The 23141-nt window shown below is 39.3% G+C and overlaps 1 protein-coding gene across 1 annotated transcript in view; it reads right to left on the reverse strand.

The window, feature by feature from the left end:
* Nucleotides 1–1264: 1264 nt before the first annotated feature.
* ANO2 (anoctamin 2) overlaps nt 1265–23141 on the reverse strand; it is a 188171-nt gene continuing 166294 nt past the window's right edge. Inside the window, exons 19-23 of the mRNA XM_067289841.1 lie at nt 13236–13388; nt 13078–13130; nt 10958–11139; nt 4580–4685; nt 1265–3009 (exon numbers count right to left, since the gene is read on the reverse strand). Coding sequence (XP_067145942.1) covers nt 2728–3009; nt 4580–4685; nt 10958–11139; nt 13078–13130; nt 13236–13388 — 776 coding nt within the window. The 3' untranslated portion in view covers nt 1265–2727. The remainder of the gene's footprint in view (nt 3010–4579; nt 4686–10957; nt 11140–13077; nt 13131–13235; nt 13389–23141) is intronic.

The raw sequence follows: 23141 nt of genomic DNA on the forward strand, positions 1-23141 counted from the left end.
GCTGTTTGGAGCAACAACTTTTCTCCCCATCAGAGGCATTTTACTGTGAAGAAAATTAATTACATTTCAATCAACTGTAGACGTAAATCACAAGGGCAGACAGCTCCAAACTCCCAAATCCCCCAGCAGAGCAACATCTAGTATAAATGAGGGAACAGTTGTCATTAATATCAACTGCCTTAATATATTAGGCCTTGGAATCCCTGACAGAGGTTGTTGGTCTTTTGAAAATAAAATGAGATAATTTATTTTAGAGGAGATATACTGTCTTGGTTCAAATGTTAACCCTAGACTGGGGAAAGCAAAGTTTATGTCTCAGCTCTGGTATGGATTTCCAGTAGGGAGCCAAATTCTTAAAAAGATATTAAAGCAAATAGCAAAATTAAAACAAAACAAACATAATCAGTTGGGAATTTGGCAGTCAGTCATTTTTTTAGCCGTGTAAACATTTTTAACATTCTGACTGTGGTGGTTACATTCCAATTCCTGGACTTCTGCAATCTAAAGCCAAGGTTCACAGTCTAAGACAGTCATCTGGGCTCCCTCTACAGTTCAGGGAAGGAGACAGATGTCCCCAAAGGTGATTCTAAACACCTGTCTCAGACAGCAAGGTTAGGATGGGATGAGGAGCTGTCTGCAGGTGACTTTTTTGCCCTAATGAATGCAGAGGGAACCTGATTTTAAATAGCTATATTTAGGTAATAGGAATCCCATCCTCTGAACGTCTCCAAGACTCAAAAACCTGAATTTTGTGCCTCAGAAGGTTACTGTTCATGTAACTGTGAAGTTTTTATACTACAAAACTTAAATTGTACATAATAAGAACACTTTCTAATGATTTTCCTGCCAAACTCAAACAATTAAAGACACCAAATATACACGTAGTCAGTAGTTTATAATCAATACTCTATGTCAGTTTTTCAAATAGCACATTTTTGATACTGCATATAAGGAAAGGAAGAATATTTCAATCGTGTATTTTTGCACACTTACAAACTATATTTGTAGTCTTGAGTGTACAAAATTGAACTGACAGTTGGGCAATCTCTGCAGCAAATTGTTATTCATCAAAAAATGTTTTTTCAGAGGGGGACCAGAACTCTCTCTGAATTCATGTAAAATGCAGCAAATAAGTTTTGACAGAGAGGTCAGACTTTCATTTCAACAAAGTTAAACATTTTCAATTTTATTTAAAGTTGATTTTTCATTTCAGAATTCATCTATTATATAAAAGGGATAAATAAACCTAAACGAAAAATTAAAAATGAAACTATTCATTTCAACCCATCCTGAGATGGTTCTTCCATATTCATTTTCCTTAGTTTAGGCATTAAATAAAAAAAGACCAATTATATTTATACCTCTCATTAAATTACTGTGAGTTCTCCTAGAAGAAGAACTTTTCATCTAAGACAACAATGAAATTCTTAAGCTTCAGGACTATATAAAATAACATAATTATTTTAAAGAACAATCATATTAGATAAAACACCTGTAACTGAAGCACTTTTTTTAATATGTGTTTTTGATGGTTTTGAATGCATTGTTAAGAACTGATAAAATCAAAAAACGTTCTTTTACTTGAACTCTGAATTTCAAATTGGGTTAGAGTCAGAATCTCCAACAAAAGAAACAGATTTTTAAAGAAAGTTTTATTGCCTTTGTGACTGAATAAAGTTATTCATTAGATGCATATAGATAAAAGCATAAGTAGTGAATCTTTTTCAATGAAATATAGTTCTGCAAAATATTTTACAGTAAATGCACAACAGCACTTTTGTTATTTTACATGCAATGTACATGAAGATGTTGTCACAAGATTTACAGGGCTTGATTCCATTCTCACTTACCAGTTTCGCACTGGTGTTGGTTTAGTGCAGTGATTCTTCTTGACGCTGGCTGAATTCCCAGTCTAAGTGAGAGGAGAATCAAACACACAGGGGTTTTTTTTGTTTTTGTTTTGTTTTTGTTTTGTTTTTGTTTTGTTCAGGACAATGAATAATGATGAGCTTTACTAGTTCTATCGTCTTTATTTCATTTTGATGTATATTTTGTGGCCTTTCTGATCATTAGCACACACATTCAGGCTCCTGGCTAAGCAAAAGACAATATATCTATAGATGAAAGTGCTCAGTGGTTTTCAGTTCCTTCCATTCCCACAGTTCCGTGCCCTTAACAACAGCCCTGCACCCTCTACAGCAACAGCACCAAATGGCAGCGTACATAAGGAAGGCACAAGGACTCCTTGAGATCCTACATGTTTATAAGCTATAAGACTGCAGCTTCAAGCCATGAGATCATGCTTCGGGCACACTTCATGGATGTCAGTCAGACCTGCCAAAAGATGGATGTTGGGGCAGTAGTGTCCCTTCTCTTCCTCATTTCCCACAGGGTGTCTGCAGGAATAGGGACCGTGGCTGGCCCTACCACTTAAATTGCAAGAGTGAGGAGAATACCTATGTGCCTACCCAACTCACATGCATCACCACAAGGACCAATCATGGCCACAAAATGTCTTGCAATGACAAACTCTGAGAAGGCTGCATCCCAGACAGCATATCAAATGTTATGGAGAAACTTGCATATGGAGTTCCTAAGGAAGCAAAAGACCCTCTCCTTTTTGCTCCCTGTCTGTTCCTTGACTGTCCTTGTTCCAGTTTCAGAATCACATCACTTGTAAATAGATATTGCAGACATAAGCATAGCATATTATCTTTCCCTAAGGAGTCACACTTCTGTGTGCTGTGAGCTAAAGGAGGCAAGGCTGCCTTTCAGACTTCGACTAAACTGGCAGAAGCTGGCAGCTCGGATCCTTTGGCCTTTGGTCCCACTTTGGTGTCCATGCTTGTCACGTGTGATAAAGCTTTCAATCAGCTTCAGCTTTTCATGCTCTTCCTTCAGGAAGAAGTCAACAAGCACGCTTTTCTCCTTTTTGATTTGTTCACTGATGTCCTTGGGGATGTCAGGAATCATCCAGTCAACCAGAACACTGAGGAACATCACCAAATTCTGCAAACAGAACAAGAGAAGGGAACAAGAATGGAGGAATCCAAAATACTCAGACTAGAACAAAAACAAACATTCGCTATGGAACAAGGAGGCATGTATCAAACACGTTTTGCTGAAGATGCCTAATGTTAAGCAGCTGAGTAAGGCCTTACTTGAGAAACCACTTACACTTGCACTTAACCCCATCTCAGCATGGTGACTGAATTAAACATGTGCTTCAGTTAGGTCTGAAACAGGAATGGGCTTGGATTCATCACATGCATCATTGCCTAAGTGGCTAAAACAGCCTTGTTCTTTACAGTCTTTCAAAGGTGCTTAGTACTCAGCATCAAATTGGTTGAGACTGAGTTCAAAATCCATTATTATATGGGCAATATCAGAAAAAGCATCCCCCAACACAGTCATACCCCTGTGTTTCCAATGTGGCCTGAGCAAACAGCAGACAACTTTCATGGCCATTCTGACCTCAAATCCTTCTGTCTGCTGGCAGTAGGATTTGTGTACACTACTGCAGTGTGCAAGCCAGAATCCTGAACCTCAAATATCATGGCTACTACAGGTGATGGGCATATAACACAGAAGCAGGAAGAACAGTGGGCAGAGTTTTGCCTGTTTATGAAATCTATAGATAAACCATGCATTTAAATTTGTATTATGAAGAGACTATTCTGAAGATTGCTGTGTTGTGTAATGGCTCAAAATGTGTGAGAACTTTTGCTGACAAGGCTACGAGCAGAAACCCTCCATCCCTGTCCAAGACAATAGAGCTCATTAACCAGGTAATATACTCCGGCAGAACAACAGGTATGTTCTTTGAAGCCCAGCATATCCAGTTGTCTTCAAATATTTTGCAGGCATTAGTGGAAAGTTACAGCAGACAGAAGGAAGAAGTGGAAGAGGCCAATACAAACCAGACATCTTAGTAATATTCAGCAGGTGAGGAGAAAAGACAGGCAGATTTTGACATTAGGAGTGGGCCCATTTTAACTGTGGAGGTAACCAAGATCAGGGAGGAGAGCAGGTTTCTCTCATTCAGAAGATGCTATCAGAGCAAAGCCCTCACCAGTGAATTCTCCATATTCAAGGGGAAGGGATTGTAGAATGTAGACAGTGAAAGATCTTGGAGTATTTATTACCTGTTACTGTTTATTTCTTGCTTTAGGTAAAGAGCAGTGTTTCACAAGTCTACGTAACAGTTATGTGTCTTTTACATTTGACACCTCTGAGGGTATAAATGCTGACAGAGTCCACTTAACTGAAATGTTCAAGGGCCTGGAATGTTTTGGGGATCAGTGTTAGTGCCGGGGTTAAGGCAGGCTGTGGAGCTTCCATTTCATGAAGGAAAAATAAAATCTGTGCTTGGGAAGTGTGCCACAGTGCTCCAGAGGAAGAATCTGTGCTGCCGCCTACTGACACTGCAGAAGGCCCAGTAGACTGGGTACAAGCTCATCAAGTTGGGTGTTTGCAAACAGAAAAGTCCTATTGGACATGAATTCCTTTGACACATGCATTTCAATTAATTTATTATGTCATTTCTGTGACTGAAATTGCAATAGCTCAACAGACTTACCTGAAATAGAATAACAAAAGCCAAGCGAGCAGATAAGACCGCCCAGTATTGTTTAGAAAACTCATACTGGTTTTGGGACCAAGGTGGTTCTCTGTAATCTTTAAACCTGTCAATGAAGACAGCTCAGTTAGCAATCTCTTCCTGCACTAATTGCTTTGATTAACATGGCTCTCCAGTAGCCGAATCTAAGGAATCAATCCTCCAGATGTTTGTACTTCATCCCATATTATGAAATACAACTCCAGACTTAGATCTGGGCTATTTCCAATCAATTTAGTAAGTTTACTCAGTTTTTCACAGTTGTAACCAAAATCAGAATGTTGTTCTAATGTTGGAAATTTCCAGACTTTTCTGGATTTATGAATAATCTCTTTTTTGTTAGTGTTAAATTGATCTCAGTGTACACAGAATAAAGTATTGAAATTAAAGTATAAAGATAGTCTAAGGCATTTTCAATCCAAATGAGATAACCTTGCACTCATCCCACCTAAACTGAGATTTATTTAGGGAGTAATTAAGCCCACATAAGGTCTGAATCACACTCTGGAGGTTCCTGTCTCTCTCCATAAACAATAGAGGGAGCCAGGGGAAACACACTTCCTATACTAAGCCTTAGACAGGATAAAACAGAGTCTTAGTGGTTTGGTGCAAAGACTGATGCTTTTAGTATTATCGTCAATCATTTGGAAGTAAACAGCAGGATAATAAAAGTCACAGATGCTCCTAAATTAGAAAGGTTTGCAAACAGCAGGAAATACAGAGAGCAGTAAGAAATACAGACAGGAAACACAACAAGAATAATCTGGGGAAATGGATAATTAAAATAAAACAACTGAAGGATCTTGAAAGAATAAAGTTTGAAAGAAAATGCAGTGAAAAGTGGCTGGAGCTTATGGTGCCCAGCAAGTTCGTAGAAGCTTGAAAGATGACAGCAGCATAATATGACTTGTGTATGTATAAAAAAAAGGCAAAATGGGAGGTATTAGCCCTTCTCTGAGCATCTCAGGTAGAACCACACCTGGAATACTGCATTCAGCTGTGGGTATTTCAGAGAAAAAAAAAAAGATATCCATAAATTGAAGGCAGTTCAGCAAGGGAGTCAATGGTCTGAGGAAACTGACTCACCAGAAGAGATTAAAGAAGAGCATATGTATTTCTCCACTCTGGTTAAGTAACAGCCACAGTTGGACATGATAATCATACACAAATTGTGCCTTTAGGACTGAAAAGAATCATTTAATGCTGTTCACAGTGTTTGACTAGGAGTAATGGGATGAAATTAAGAAAGGGAAAATCTGGTTTGAATACCATGAAACCCTTCCTGACAGTAAGATTCTTTAGACTGCAGAAAAGCCTCCATTGGGGAATAATGGAAGAGGTTCATATATAAAACCTGTCAGTTTCAATTTGCAGGTGCTCTTACCAAAATTACCTCCAGCTTCTGTCCACGTGGGCTTGCACTTTGAATTATGCATTTACAAAAACCCCAAAGTCATAGGAAATTCAGCCTGAAACACTGGATGAAATTCCACGCTGCACCTTTTGGAGACAAAGTACACAGGATACAGCCCCATGATGGCGGGGAGAGGAGGACGAGGAGGAGAAAATAACTTTAAATCAGGTCTGTTCTAACTTAATGAAAGAACTACCTGGGCTGTGATACAGACCATATTTTTGTTGTGTTCAACAATGCGCACACAGCAGCTGAGCTCTCCTTCCTATCTTACACAGGTTCCTATTTGAGCCTATGCTGTGCCTGCACTTTGAGATTTCTCCACCAGTACCTCTCTGTACAATACGGACTCCCACATATTACTCAAATCTGCATATAAGGATTGCAGCCAGGGCCAGAACCAGTTCCATCAAATTCACTCCACCTGAACATCAAAATCAGGGAAAACTACTGAGCTTGCTGAGGATTGTGTCTAGCATGATAAATCAATTCCAACCTTGAAACTCAGCCTAGGTTCACCTGGAAGAGTCACCAACTGTGGTGGGATTTTCCTTTAATGTACTCCGAGCTTCACAAACTATGCAAGTGTTGCAGGACATTAGACCCCATGGAAATTTCACCTGGCTCAGTGGGAAATCACACTGCTTATGATGCCTGAACATACTTTCAACAGAACACCAGCAGGTGATTTATGATGAAGGGTAATATTGTCAGAGCTACAGACAAGGTGGCTAGGCCTCCTTTCCACCTCCCTTTTTAATTATGCCATAGCACATGGGACCTTAAAGTGCAATAATCCAAGGCTTTTCTAGCCACTACACTCTACAGGTACTTTCTTAAAAAAAAAACAATCCCACCTATCTCCTCAATTCCACAGCCCTCCAATTCTTGGTTCTTAAAATATTTGCTTCAGCAGATAAGCTAGGAAGAGCAAACAGCTGGTACTCCAAAGTCTATTGTGTTGCAAACATAGGAAGCATTTCCAATTCCACTGAAAAGAGACAAGAATGTGATGTAGTCGATGTGGTTTAAGAACAGAGCACAGAAAACTTCTGAGGGGAAAACCAAAAATGCACACTGAAAACAGAAAATTGTTGGGGAAGTTAAATGAGGATGGATGGAGAGGACTGGTCAGAGAAAACTGATCTACAGTCAAAGAGTTAAGATAAATATGTAATTATATTTAAGAACTATGTCAGGTGTGCAAAAAGAAATGCTAGTAGAAAAATAAAAATGTGTGAGTAGGTGGAATCATGAATAAGCCTAAATGAGCTGATCTATTTAATTTCTTTTTTTAAGTTGGTCTTTCACAAGAAATTGGGGAAAATATGACTGAATCACTATGAAGTTGTGCTTCAGTAATGCTGTATAGATGGGTTTACCAAACAGGGGAATATAAGAATTGCTGGGGGAAAGAAAAGAATCCACGACTGATCATTGGGTGCAGATGACAAGGATCCCAGGGCATTAAGAAAATTAATTCATTCAAGACACTCTATAAATTTGCTGAATATGGAAACAGAGTTACGTTAAGGGAAAAGTCCCTTTAATGACTGCATATCTGCTGCCTTTTTCTTTTCAATGTGATCAGCATGCTTTCATGCACTCCATTACCATATCAGATTATAAAGATTAAAAGTACTAAACCAATAAAAATGTCACACAATTTAGCAAGGTTTGCTTTTAATTTGCCTTCAGCTACACAGCTACATTTTGCTCTAAAAAAATCATCACAACTAATGCTGTGCACCAGACTGGCAGTACAGCAGTGTTTATTTGGAAGCAGTGTCAAAGAGTTCACAGCATTGTAGAAAATGCTGCTCAAAATATTTAAAGAATGCACTCTGAATATTCAGTGGGAGAGTTGTTTCTGGCTTTTTATGGTTATTTTCAAGATACCTTAATCTCTGGCAATGCCCGTAAACAGTAAAATTCAGACTTATTGTAACCACATTTATCTCCAGAGGTCACAGAAATCTAAGAATAGGAAAGGTCAGCTTGTTCCCAACATATTTGCCAGAAACAGAAAAGCAGATATTTTTTCCAGCTTGAGGGACACTGTTTGTTGCCTGCCACTTGGGAGATGAGCTAGATACCCCATGTTTTATCACAGTGATAGTTCTGGCCAAAGCAGTGACTTTGGTAGGATTTAAATAAAACGGGTGTTAATCCGAAACAGTGAATGTGCTTGCTGACATCTTCTCATAATCATTTCCTGATAAGGGAAGAGAATTGCTCTCATGGTTGTTTCTCATTCAGAGTAGTACATGGTCAAACATTTAATATGTTTCTTATTTGCAATCTTTTTTTTCCTCAGTAGCACAGACCTGATATTCTCAGGCAGGGACCACTTTTAAATTTATGGTGGATTATTACCTTCTCCCTGTATTTTGGCTCTGTTGAATCCATGCTAATCTGAGTGCTGTGCAGCACTATTTCACCTGAGTGATTTTCTCTCTCTTTAACCGCTTAAAAGTTAGGGATCTGCTCCATCATTCGTCTAGGCCTCCCCTGTAGCTGAGGTAAGAACGTAGGCACATCCCAAAGGCAATTTGAAGCTAAGTGTCTGAACTTGAGGGCCAGGTTTCTCTCCACATTTACTCTGCTTCCAGTGCCTGCAGAAGGATCTGAGATTCATCAATTTGATGGGTTAAAACTAGGTGTGATAAATACCACCTGCTCAAATCTGGGGAATCATAGGTATGGTTAAAGTTTTCTTACGCAGGAGCAGGACATAACTGTGCACAGACTAAACTGAATAGTGCCAACTTTAAGACTCTTTGGGGGAAATTATTATATCATTATATTGAACATTTTCTTTAAGCTGGGTTTTTATTTGTAGGCTTGATTGAAAATGTTTGAAGTATTGCCATTTCAATAAAACTGGTTATTTCCTAAGATACCCAGAATGGGAAAAAAAAAAGATTCTGTGGAAAATAGGTATATACTCTACATTTAGAAACATGCAGTTATTTAGAAACAAAGGAAGGTGTCTGGCTACTTCAAGAAACTAACTAGAGTGTAATCCCTTAAATAATCAGTGAAGAGAGATGGACTGCTCTGAAGGGCAATTTATAACACCTAAATTAGAAGCCTAATTCCACAGTGAATTTCTCTTGCTGCTTTTAAGTGTCTGCTTATTTCTAAATTAATTTATTTTTAAAAGAGCAAAATCAGTACCGTATATTTAAAATGAATTAAATTATGTGGGGGGGGTTGATTTTTTTTAAATCAAAATGTTCGATTCATTTGAAATATTTTCCCTCTCCAACTTTAGCATGAAGACAATTTGCTCCTCAAAGATTTTGGTGCGACATAAGTGTATATTCTAACCAGCTTTAGTTACTAGCTTTCCTTGTCATGCCGAAAGCTGCTGTTACAGATTTGTAGAAAAGAGGAAAAGGCATAACTGAGTGGTAACCATACAAAAATCCCCAGCTGCCTTAGCTATATTACATCTGTATATACTCTGTAAATACAGTTTTTTTAAGAAACATTGAATGGCAGTTTTGTGGAAATATAGGGATCACTGGAATTAATAATGAAGAAATTTACTTGCTTATTCAATACTGATTTATGAAGGACAATGTATTTAGGTGGATGGGAGGAAAGGAGGAAAAAATTCTGGAGCTCTAACTAGAAAATGTTACATGAAATCTACAATAACTAACAATATTTTCTGCCAGTATCTCAGTATTCAATAAACCACTATTGCAAGAACAACCTGATGCAAAGAGGTATGAGACTGTCACCTGTAAGATTTGTATCATCATTCTGCTTTGCTTGGCAACTGATTTTGTGGTCTTTGACTCTGATACTGAGAGGATATAGTGACAGATTTCCAGCACCTCACCAAATCTTGGCCCCTTAGCCAAAACTGATCTAAGAGTGATATTGCACAATGAAAGCAGAAGCCCCAAGACCTGAGTTTGAGAATGTAGACTGGGAAAGACTGAGGTTAAACTAGATATAGAGACATGGTAGGTTTAGATGGTCACTATCAGGAGCACAAATTGCAAAAACCATGGCAGGTATCCAGAAAAACAGTGGACATATACAAACACATTATACTTCAAAATAAAGAAGGCAAATTAAGGACCTTTGTTTAGTAGAAAACACATAAATAAAGTCTTGCCTTCCAAAGAAAATGGAAGACCAAATTATGTGACCATCTCTCTCTTGCTGATGCAGAGGCTAGGTCCAGTGTGATTTTCAAGCTTCCAAAAGGAAGGTGAGGCAGGCTCTTGGGTACAGCCCTGACCAGAGGGGTTCAGCTGTGTGCAGCCTTGGGCTCTTTCAATTGCACATATTTTTATGAAAAAGCAAGGGTACATTCAGAACCCTGGATCCATGTTAGTGATTTCTCATGCCAACTGGAACTATCCCATAGGTATCTACTCCCTGGGATTTTTTGCTTTTCCTGAGGAGCAGTGGGCTAGATTTTCTGGATATATTTTAAAGGAAGTTCAGCCTTGCATCCCCCTGACTGAAAAGATGAAGCTGAAATATGGGACTTGTAGAGGGGAAGGGTGCAAGTTTTAAAGATGGGCAGCCTATATTGAAAACTCGATCTCATTAAGTAAACACTGAATTTAGTAAAGAGAAAGAAAGCCAAGTTCTAACTACTGGGAGTCCATTTTTAAAACTGGATTCTGCTCCCATTGTTCTTGAAAGTTTTGTCTTTCAGGACAGAAAAGATTTCTATTTAAGTCTTTGTTTAAATTGTTTATTTTGTCTTTTAAGGCACTGAAAAAAAACCCTTCTAAGAACATTCTAAGACAGTAAGTACATTCTAAAAGCTGTACTCTTAAAACTACATTTTTAAAGGCACAAATACTATTAGTTCCCATTTGGAAAATTTTTGCTTAACAAAAGACCCAAAGAATTTACTTCACCTATGCAAAATGCCATTAGAACTACTTTACCTGCAGAATAAAACATCCTGTGCAAATGGGGAGTTTTCTGGCTGTGTTCCAACCTTGAGATGACTGACATTGAAGTATGAGAGTGTGTGATTGATGAAGCCATGCATGGTTCCATTTTGACTGTATGCGTATTGATACATAAGGCGTGGAATGAAATCAGATGTGACAGAAATCACAAAAGCCTGGGAGGCAAAAAAAACAATGCTGTGAATCTATGCTTAATGTTTTTCATATTAACTTAATTCAGGTGCTAATTTTCATGTTCAAGTAAGTTTAGAAAAAGTGATGAAGTGAGGGTTAAATGGCTGGATACAGAATATATAGTTTTGTTTTATATATATATATATATATAATATTTTATATATATATATAAATATAATATATAGTTTTATAAATAACCTGCTCTCTCTCCAGGGGAGCTTGTAGTTAGGCAGGTGGATCATTTCTGAGAGCACAGAGTAAGAAAAGCAATTAAAGTATGTCTATTTTTCCAACTGCTTCCCTCTCTGGAACCATTAGGAGGTTTTTCACTAGTTTTTTTAAAAAATAGGTTAAATAACAGGCATGCTAGCTTTGTGATATAATTTGGTGTAATTACACAGTGCTAACTCAGTCAGACCAGCAGAGTGCAAAGTATTCATCCTCCATTCACCTCTCTGCACCAGGACTTATGCATCTGACATCAATGGAGCTCATGCTGGAATAAAACCGGTACAATTGTGAAGAGACACAGAAGTATCTAGATCATGTCAATAAGAATTCATTTAGTGCTGTATTTTGCCAAATAGTTCTTCTGACACAATACTGTTCGGCTTGAGTAGAGAAGCAGAATTGGGCATTCAGTCATTTTTTCAAATCAGGTGTGCATATATTTACATTTCTGTCAACAAGAATTAGCTAACTGACATTTTAATGGAATCCCCCGGAAATGCGGATGAACAGAGTTTGTTTGATACAGCAAACAATCAGGGCAAAATGTAAAATCTGAATACAAACCTGCAAAGTGCATTCAGATAAAACCACAGTTTTGCTCATCTTGCACAGATCAGTGCTGTAAGGCCTGAAATCTATGCCTGATACCAACATTATGGCTCTGTGCAGCACTGCACAAATTTCCTAACTTACGTCCAAGAAACAGCCAAGCTATATCTGAATACTGCTTCACCCACACCCACACCAAATAACTCTGCTTCTTAGGAGGCATTACAGTTCTCCCAGTTGTAATGAGAGCTTAGATACTGCTATAGAGTGCCGTTATGTTGGATGTGATCGTACTAAATAAATTGCATATCTCCTCTGCACAAGTTTCCCCCTCAGTAGTGACAATCATCTACCTCTCTAAAATGCTTTGATATCAACGAGTTAAAAATACTAAGTGCTATTATGATTAACTTCTAGGACACGAGTTGTTTTTATCTTAAAGCATACATAGGAAAATTTTACTTAAGACATACATGTAGACCAATAGACATAATGTATCTGTATACCAGACACATTATGTTTATATGTAATCATTCTTGTTGGATTGAAGAGTATCTTTCTCAGTTAAGATTTTGTAGTTTGGGAAGTGTGTAAGCTAAGTCAAAAGAAGGTACTCTGTTACAGAAAAACTCACTTTGCAGGAGAAAATATGTTTAGGGATATAACCATATTTGTTATAAGTGAATAGTATATAGCAGAACAAATGTTAATGCTTTTCCATTCAGTCAAGGCCTTTCTGCTCTGAGAACCCACTCTTGGATGTTATATTTACATCATTTTCATTCACACCAACAGCTATACTAGCAGAGTGACAGAAAGAGGCATATATATGAATGAGAAGCAGATCTTTAGCAATTAGCTGGATTGTTGCCTGCTTATGTCCCATTCATTAGTTGTTTTATATGAATTAGCATTCCTGTCATACATAACACAACGATACAGAGAATGAGGTGAGTGAACGGTCATCTCCTTTGTAATTCAGGTGGTGTTTTACACTTCCACAAGAATGAACTGGATAATTTAGATTTTATTGTATTTTATAGCAATTGAGGAAATTAGACATCACTTTTAAATTAGGTTGGAGGGACAAAATAACCTCTTAAGATCATGTCTAAAAGCTGGTGTAACCAAATACTTACATTAATGATAACTGAAAGCTTTCCAATACCACTCAGAATGTTATACCAAATTCCTGTAAGTGAAAAACAGAGCCTCATTAAGGGTTTTACTACCATGTTTTTTCTTCCTTATTGAATTCTTGGTGTTCTCATCATTGTAATGATTTTTCATTACCTACCTATATCTTTTGCTCTTACTGTGTCTGGCCTCCTGAGCTCAGTAACAAACTTCTTTGCATCAAGCCGAACTTCTATGATGTTGTTCAGAAGAGCAAAGAGTGGTGCCAGCGGGAAGGAGGCAACGAAGAGTGTGACAAAGCCAAACTGGATAACTGGAAGAGAAAGATGCATTGTCCTTGAGTACCTTTTGAAAGGAGCTGGCAAATCCAGCTAACAGTAAATCATTGGTGAGCTTTGTGACCGTCAAAACCCACAAAACTCCACGGTACAATTTGGTCCCAGTAATAAATATTACAAAGCAGTGAAAGAGAGAAAGGTTTACCTTTCTTTACCTGCAAATAAAGTGTTACACAAACAAGAAAAAGGGGGAAATCTACAAGGTGCCACTGTTTCTTCCCAGCACCCTTTCAAAGACTCTAGGACAATCTGTCAAGAGGAGGTACACACTAAATATCTTGCATTATGGAGGCATGAGCCTATGGTGACAAATACATGTTCGCCTCTTCTTATGCCAGTGACATCCTCCTTCTAAGTTAGAAGTCTTCTGTTTAAAGTCCTAGCAAAGGGGAATATTATTGTCACTCTTCTTCTGGGTTTGCAATTTGGGTAAAGCAGATGGGGAGAAAGAAAGCACTAGTCCAAAGGAATAAGTGGCGGCCCAATAACACATAGACCTCCTGAGTCCTCTGTGCTTGCTGGAATAGATATGCAATTAATAAGACTATTTTTTTCCTTGGGGGGCAGGAAAGACTCTCTCCCCTTGAAGTGGATGGCAGCTTTTGTATCATCTTCTTGTCTACCTAGACTTCAGCAAGGCTTTCAACACTGTCTCCCATAACATCCTCATAGACAAGCTCAGGAAGTGTGGGTTAGATGAGTGGACAGTGAGGTGGCTTGAGAACTGGCTGAATGGCAGAGCTCAGAGGGTTGTGATCAGCGGCGCAGAGTCCAGTTGGAGGCCTGTAGCTAGCGGTGTCCGCCAGGGGTCAGTACTGGGTCCAGTCTTGCTCAACTTCTTCCTCAATGACCTGGATGAAGGCACAGAGTGCACCCTCAGCAAGTTTGCTGATGACACAAAACTGGGAGGAGTGGCCAATACACCAGAGGGCTGTGCTGCCATTCAGAGAGACCTGGACAGGCTGGAGAGGTGGGCAGAGAGGAACCTCATGAAGTTCAACAAAAGCATGTGCAGTGTCCTGCACCTAGGGAGGAATAACCCCATGCACCAGTACAGGCTGGGGGTTGGCCTGCTGGAAAGCAGCTCTGCAGAGAAGGACCTGGGAGTGCTGGTGGACACCAAGTTGACCATGAGGCAGCAATGTGCCCTTGTGGCCAGGAAGGCCAATGGTCTCCTGGGGGGGTGCATCAGGAAGAGTGTTGCCAGCAGGTGGAGGGAGGTGATCTTCCCCCTCTACTCAACCCTGCTGAGGCCTCATGTGGAGTACTGTGTCCAGTTCTGGGCTCCCCAGTACAAGAGAGATACGGAGCTACTGGAGCAAGCCCAGCAGAGGGCTACAAAGATAATGAGGGGACTGGAGCATCTCTCCTCTGAGGAAAGGCTGAGAGATCTGGCAATGTTTAGCCTGGAGAAGAGAAGGCTGAGGAGGGATCTTATCAGTATATACAAATATCTTAAGGGAGGGTGTCAAGAGGATTTGGCCAGACTCTTTTCCATGGTGCCCAGCGACAGGACATGAAGCAACAGGAACAAACTGAAACACAGGAACTTCCATCTGAATATGAGGAAAAACTTCTTGATCGTGAGGGTGACAGAGCACTGGAACAGGTTGCCCAGAGAGGTTGTGGAGTCTCCTTCTCTGGAGATATTCAAAACTCACCTGGACGCAATCCTGTACAACGTGCTCTAGGTGACCCTTCTTGAGCAGGAGGGCTGGATTAGATGGTCTCCAGAGGTCCCTTCCAACCTCAACCATTCTGTGATTCTGTGATTCTTTCCAGTACCAGACTACTAGTACCACAGGGTTCAGCTCTTAACCCACAGCACAATAAAATAAACAAAAAGACCACAAAGTGTTCTGAGTGAATTATGCCTCTTTCCTAGGGCATAGGATGATCTGTCTTCAGGCAAACACATTACGCTGCAAGTAGCTAAGGATCCTGTGTCACCCAACAAAGCACGATACTGGCACATGACTGTTTCTAAAATCCCTCCGTGCTCTAAAGAGATTTAGAGTACTACAATAGAAAATCAAGCCACTCCAACTGAGATTCTTCAGTTTGGGGATGGAAGGGGGACATGAAGTATCCTTAACTCCCATTGCTTTCAATGACTTTTTTAGAGTACTTAGAATCGAGCTTATCTAGGGGGGTCTTATTTGTGTGTATCAGAACATGGAAAGGGCTGACGTGTTTTTGCTTCAAGGGGCTGAGAAATTACCAAGTTGCCTGAAAGGCTTTGTCTTCCATGGAAATCAAGTGGCATCAGTAGTGAATGCTACTTATGAGACAGGATCATTTCCCTGTAAAAACTCCACATTAGTTTAAGGTAATACATGAGAGAAGTGAAAGGAGTTTATTCCCCCCGCACACCCTAAAGAAACAAAAAGTAGCAGAAGAAGAAACAAACCAAAAAGTATGTTGCACAAATGCAAAGGCAGTAACCACAATAAAGTCCCACTAATAAATTTAACTGGGATTTACACTTCTGAATTTAATAATAGCAATAAAGAAAAAAGATTTGTGTGTATGAGGCACTATTTATTGAGGCTTCTTTTTCAGAAAATCTCTGTATAAGTTCTCTCTTCATTATGGGAGAAATTTTTTGCACTTTTCATGAAAAGAAGGTCTTTTCATAGCACCATTGTTTAACTTTACTTTAAAATCATTTCCTTAGGCACTGTTGTCACAACCCACAACTAACTGATAAACCAACTTTCTCCAGGACCTTCTCTTGCACACATCTTATTTTGTGTGCACAGATTGCAAGCCCTCTTATTGACATTACTGCTTTTCTCTTCCAAGTGACAATATATTTGCACGATAAAGTATTATCTTGTATTATAAGTGGCCTTTTGATTTTCATGCTCATTGCTCTGCTTTGGGATAAAGAGTATATCCTAACATATATTAAGATGGAGCTTTTTCAAAGCATAGGAATATTTTATCCTTGAAATTAGGCTTTTCTGAACATTTTATGTTCAGAGTCAGGAAAAGGAATTAACAAGGAAATAAAAACAGATGTTAGAACAGTGTCCCAAAGAACTGTGAGATGCTTAGAAAAATACATGGCTCCAAAACATGCCTTATTTGGTTTTAAGTGAATTTAGCAGGGACAGAGTTGGGAGGATTCTGTTGAAAAAGAAAAAGAAAAAGAAAAAGAAAAAGAAAAAGAAAAAAGAAAGGAAAGGAAAGGAAAGGAAAGGAAAGGAAAGGAAAGGAAAGGAAAGGAAAGGAAAGGAGAAAAGAAAAGAAAAGAAAAGAAAAGAAAAGAAAAGAAAAGAAAAGAAAAGAAAAGAAAAGAAAGAAAAGGTATTTGCAATCCTTTGAGTAAAAACCACATAAGCATTTGCTTTGATGGTGTTTGCAGCCCCTTTTACTCATATCCTGGGAACATTCACTTCAATTATTTTTTTCAAGTTCACAAAAGAATGTTGAAGGTATGTAAAAGTCTTTTGGATAATTGTGTAAATATGTCTTCACAGAAAACTCTGTGCCAGAAGTGTTTGTGTGGCCATCTTGAAATCTCTTCAATGTTCCAGCCTCCTTTTTAAGCAAGTGTCAATGATCCGAAAAGCAGGCAAACCCTCCACACAAAATTAATCATGCCATGATTTAAATGGTCAGTCACATGTCTTGAGTAGTAAACTTGCAAATAATCATTCAAAACAAGCATTGTGTGAACAGCCTCAGCAATTTAAATGCGCCTGTTTAGTTTGGTCGATATTCATAAAAACAAATAGATCTACAAAGCTCAAAAGCCTGCATGCATTAAAAAAGAGCAAAATTCACTGATGTGCAGTTCAGGCTGCACAGGCAACCTAGTCACAGCATCCTGCGGTTCTGCACAGGCCTGTTCACTCACAGTGCAAACATTTACACTGCTTTTTCAGGACACTCACAAAGACTGTTCTGTTAGGTACAGCTGGTGCTGAGACATCCCATTTTTGGCTGGAGGACTTGACTGCACCCCTGGAAAACCTTTTCACATTCACACCTATTCCACAAGAGCGGTCCATGCTCTTCTAGGATTCACATATAACCCTACGTGTCCACATAAGGAGCCCTGCCTGCCTCTGGTGATTATTCTCCAGTGCTTTGAGGCAGAAGACTACAGAGATCTGTGTAAGGAGTTGGACCTCTGGACATCCATCCTCTTCCACCTCCCTTCTCATAGGCTAATGCATTACTGCAAGTAAATGATGGGAGGATAATCATTCCTGTGCTAAGTGACATTCCAAGTCCTAAGGAGAAACTTTGCAATATACATCCAAGCCTGGCCAAGAAGCTAAGGAAGAGGTGTAATTTACTACTCTTTAGTAATAAATGTATGCAACAAGCCCACACACAACAGGCTGAGTTGGTATTTTGAAATCTAGCCTCATTATAGAGATTATAGAAAAATGCAGGTTTCTCTTCAGTGATTCCTTTTTTCTTTTGCTGCCTTACACATTGCCTTTTTGATGATTTTTCCTGCTTTAGGGGAAATTCTTCCAAACCTCTAAGACTAATCCTTATGGTAGTCAGTAGCTACAGACATTGGACCTGATTGTTTTCTCCTTAAAACACAAAAGGGAGTTTTGCCATTGATTTTTAAGGGAAGTCAGATGATGAAACCCTTTATTATCATTTCTCTTTAAAAAAAAAGAAAATGTTTCCCATTAATTGCCACATGAGCCTTGGACTCTCAGGTGGTTTAGACTGAATAAAGGAAGACTGCATGAAATAAGAATCTGAAAAATCATTGCTGATGTCAGTTTTTGCTGAAAAGTCAGTAGTGCTATAAACCTTACACATGCATGGACACCATTCAGTTGGTTTTGGAGCGGATTTTTTAAAGTTTGCTTCATTATCAATATTTATTGCTCCTCTAAATGTCAACTTCTTGCCAACTCATATCACTGCAGGCTAGTTGCAGATGTTGCAAACTTGCTACCAGCTGGATGAGGAAATTGCTATACATGCTACATACTTTGTGAATGTATATCATCTAGTATATTGGACTGGGTCAAAAGGCTTTGCACAGTTTTAGAAACAGGAAGTACTGATGACAAATTTGACACTTTTGTTAATAATGAAAACTTATGTTTAAAGATTCATTGGGAAAAATTTTTAGATTATTCAGAAACTTTAAGAGTGTCTGCTTTCAGTTTTCTGCTAAGAAATACAAATATATATCAGTTAATAATATCAAAACAAACCATGGTCAGAAATTTCACTGATGCAAATCAAAACTATGTGAAGACGTGCTCTTGACTGAGAAGGTCTGGTCAAGAAATAAGCTCAGTGCAAATTTCTGACTGAGTTCACCTCATTGAAGAACTGACCCACAAAAGATTTCCCCAAAGGGAAATTTGGAGTTTATCATAGCGAAATGCTAGCCCCTTCCTGTCACACTGTTGGATCTGTAAAACGCCTCTGAAGTAAATGGAAGTCTGTCTGAGTTGTAGACTTTGAGGTCCAGGAAGCATCTTAGTGGCATAAGTTGTTAGCTCAATGCTTTAAAATACCCCCTTTACTTTCTAGAAAAGCAAAATGACAAATGACCAAATTTCTCTGGGTATGTCTTCCTGGGGCAGAGAGAGCTCTCAGGAAGTTCACAGATTTGTGAATGGGAAGGAGGCATGTGTAGTGAGTAGGCCAGTGTAAAGCATCATTTTCCCCAACATCTAGTGCAAATGATGAGCAAGCTGTCTACAAAGACACATTTTTTTTCCCTTTGGGTTGGATATCACTCCTAAAATGGTAGGGGAAGGCGTGGTCTAGTAGGTGCTGGCTAGAGGACACCTAGAACTGGGGATCCCAAGGAACAGTATCACTAAGTGACTGGTTTAATTTAAGGTGATGTTAAACATCCTAGTCTAACGGAACCTTATTTATATTTAAATCCTGAATACTCCCAGTTAGTACTGTATGTGGCCTTTTAAAATGCATGATGTGAAAGCTGACGCTCCTGGGGCATTCTAGCTCAGACGAGCTATAAGACAAAGATGGCTGTAGCCTGAATGAGTGTAAGAAGCTCAGATTGCTCTTCTTTTGCCAACATTTCCCTCTTTCATGTTGTTCATTCTTCATGCTTACAATTAATAGATTCATCATAATCAGAGGCACCAGCTCAGTGCTCCCATTAACCATCTCACTACCCCTTGATTTAATGGTTGTAGTGGCTTTGCTGAGATGTAGTACAGTGACTACCACTTTGCAGAACAAACTCCATTGAACAAGGGCAGAACCACATTTAACAAGAGAGGAAAATACATTTGCTCTCACTTCTTCTATTCATTTACCCAGATTTAAACAAGGAGAGAGAGAAAAAAAAAAAGGTCTCTGCAAGGCTTTAGGCTTCCTAATATAATAAATCAGAATAAAAGGAAATCCCAGTAGCTTTGAAATGGCCATTCCAAAATGGAAGGGGGAGAGTTATCATCAAAAACTCCTTTCCTTTTGACATATACTGCAAAGCACACCCCCAGATCGCTCCAAACACTGGCAAGTAGTGCCTCACGAGGGCTAGTCTGCTTCATCAGGGGATGCAATAAGAATACATGTTTTGGGGCATGAGGAGTAGGTTACACTTCAGGTCTCCTTCAGAGAGGGCAGATGCCAAGCCTTTTGATGGAAATAAGTAGAAGAAACTCTACTGGGTACAAAAAATCAGGACTTCCTGGTGATTGGGGTATAGCCTAGCAAGTGGGAGACTTCAATTCCAAAGTCACTGCTTTGAAAGAGGCTTCTTCTGTAGTCTTCAAGATCTCACCCATCTTTAAAAGTAGGATCACTCTGGCCATGCAAACCTGAATGTAGTAGACATTCATGAACAGATATGGCTGGATATTCACAGAGGAGTTATCTGGCCACCATTGTCTCTTCATGAAATCCCATCATCATCTGGGTGGGGGAACCCAAAGGCTGCAGTAGGCCAAATCTCATTCAATCTCTTATTCAGCTTCTTCCTTCCTAGTTGAGCAAATAGCCACAATGGGAACTTGCCTGAGTAAAGTCTGTGTGAAATCAAAGTAAAACCTCAGAATTTGGTTCTAAAATAACAGCCAGATTTCTCTCTTCCTCTCCTTTAATATCTACCTCTTCTTAAATCCCGGTCATACTGTCATTTTAAGCAATTCAGAAAATTAAAGCACTTCCTCTGCACTTGCTGCTCTGTTTCCTTTCCCTCTCCCTCAAATCAATTTTAGAGAAACAGGTAAATAAGCTACATAACTTCTTCCTGCCTCTCCATTTCAGCTTGCTGCACTTCAGAGCAATCTCATCTGACAGGTTCAGGGCTGCGTGGCATGTAGTGTTTCCTACCCGCGTGGGTGGTCTAAGTCACTCCGCAGCCAGTCTGACAGCTCAATATAGTGCTGTGGACTCAGCAGTGAGCAGACTGGGGAGGTGCAGCTTGGGTTTCATTCGCTGCACATTTGTCTTGAGTCTCACGGACAGGGCATAGCTTGCTGTGGGGCTGGCATGCTAGAAGGCTCAGTGAGCCATTCTTTTCACTTGAAAAACTGATTCTCTCGTTGTAAACAAACATTTGGATTAGTAATTCAACCATTCATTTGCAGGGTTTCTATCTAATTATCTCTGAATGGTTGCAGAATGAGGCCCTCCGCATTGTTTATCATCTAGGAAAAAAGGGACTAATCTAAAAGACAGGCTTAGTGTCCAATGATTTTTAACATCAGTAACTCAGACCCTGATAATGCAAGTTATTCCAACAGAGCAGACCTTTGCATGGTGTCCTCATCAATGAATCAAGTGTGATTTCCTATACGGACATCTCTAATCATGGTGACAGCATCACAGCAGCTTCCATAGGAGTTTGCCACAGAGGATGGAGAGTGGAAGGAGCTTTCTCCCGCACCTTGAAGCTTTGCTTTAGGTACAGCTATAATTAGGGGAAATCACCAACATTCACTGGCTTTGGAGAGCGGGTTATGTTCTAATTCATAACCCACTCAAAGCTCCATTCCATTTCTGCATCAGTCAGACACACTTCATGGATATCACAGAGTGCATGCTGCAGTCTCCTACCCTGTGGTGGACTTCCACCCCAGGCTACTCCCCCACAACACTTGAGGAAGTCTCGTTCCTCCTTACACTGCTAGTGGCTTTGTGCTGTAATTAGCTATTCGTGCTGCAACCGATCGCGTGCTGTAGCTCCCAGAATGAATAATATTGACTGCCACAGATGTGCAAGGGCAAGAAATTAAATATTTATAAACAGTGTGTTTTTTCTGTTTGTTTATTACCAATAACTAAAGGTCCTTGTCCTTAGAGAGTACTTGGTAACTAGGAAACTTTGGATGTTAAAGTGCAGACATTTCTGAGTTATGTCTGAGCATAAAAACATGTGAAAATGTTTACAAGGGGAAATGTCTATATTTTTTTACCATTGTTTAACTCAAAAATTGCAAAGGAGTTTGCTCAACTTTCCAGGAGGAAAAATCATCTTGGGCTGAGATAATGCATAGAAAATTTCAATGCTAAAGGAGATTTTTTCAACAAAGTATGGGCATGTGCAGAGGGGGATAAGGTAATAGAGGCTGCACCACAGAGCCAGATCCTAAGGTGAGTTGAAACAATTCTTAGTGCACCTTGAGATGATGGCAGGTGAGGGCTTCTTTACATCAATTAAATGCCATTACAGAGGCTAAAGATCTGATCCATAAATATATCTATAGAAAGAGACCCCCAAATCTTAACTATTAAATTAATTATATATATATATAGTTACATATATGCCTATACATACATGTATATATATTTACATATATATATGAGTGTGTGTGTGTATATGTATACAAAACCATACATGGTATCGACTTTTTCTGTTGTAAAATGCATTCTCTTTCAGATGTTTTGGGAATAGTGGCTTGTTAAAACAGGAGTTGTCATGTACAATATTTAACAGATGTCTGGTTTTAGATAACATGCCCATTGACAAGCTGTGGTTCTCTCCTGAATACTTTTATGCCCTAAAGCTTGGGTTTGCCTAGATTATTTCTTTCCTTCCTCCTCCCCCACCCATACCTTTCCCTCTCTCTCCTCCCCTTGCCTCTCCAGGGTCTACTCATGAGACAGCCACAGGGCTGAGGGGTACACAGCAATTTTGTTTTGCATCTGTGTGTGAAGAGTCTGGCCTCTTATTTACTCCCTAACATGCCTGTGTGCTGCTTCCTCTCAAGTTTGTTTCCCTGAGGACTGCTGAAGTTGGATGTTATCCCAGGACTGCATCACTGAGTTATTTGGCAACTATTTGCACCTCTGTCCTCCTGGGTTCTGTTGAATCATAGAGATACTCCTTAGAGTTTATACCAAATACAATTCAGAATGAGAAAGAAGGCATTTATATATTTCACTGTGTAATTCGCTATCAGATTCTTGGTATTTATTCTCTGACAAACTCTTCTCTAGTGTAGTTCTTTATCCCAGTGTTTGAACTGCTCCTACTGGAGCAGTGAATGCGTGGAAATGCATGATGACAAATGGAATCAAACAGTCTTAACGAAAAGTGGATGGAGGAAGGACAGAGGATTCCTTGCAAAGCAGAATTAGACAAAAATGTCTGGTAGTTGGTATTCCTTTCTGCATCCCTTTGCACAGGCCAGATACTGTACTCAGAATTTCAAACATCATTTTGTAAGTATCACTGCATCTTTGGACAATGAAGTTATATTTTTTCTTGAGCAAAGTGCAATCAAGATGCCAAAGGGACCATCTCTTCC

This window comes from Apteryx mantelli, chromosome 1 (genome assembly GCF_036417845.1).
Source record: "Apteryx mantelli isolate bAptMan1 chromosome 1, bAptMan1.hap1, whole genome shotgun sequence".
Taxonomy (NCBI): Eukaryota; Metazoa; Chordata; class Aves; order Apterygiformes; family Apterygidae; genus Apteryx; species Apteryx mantelli.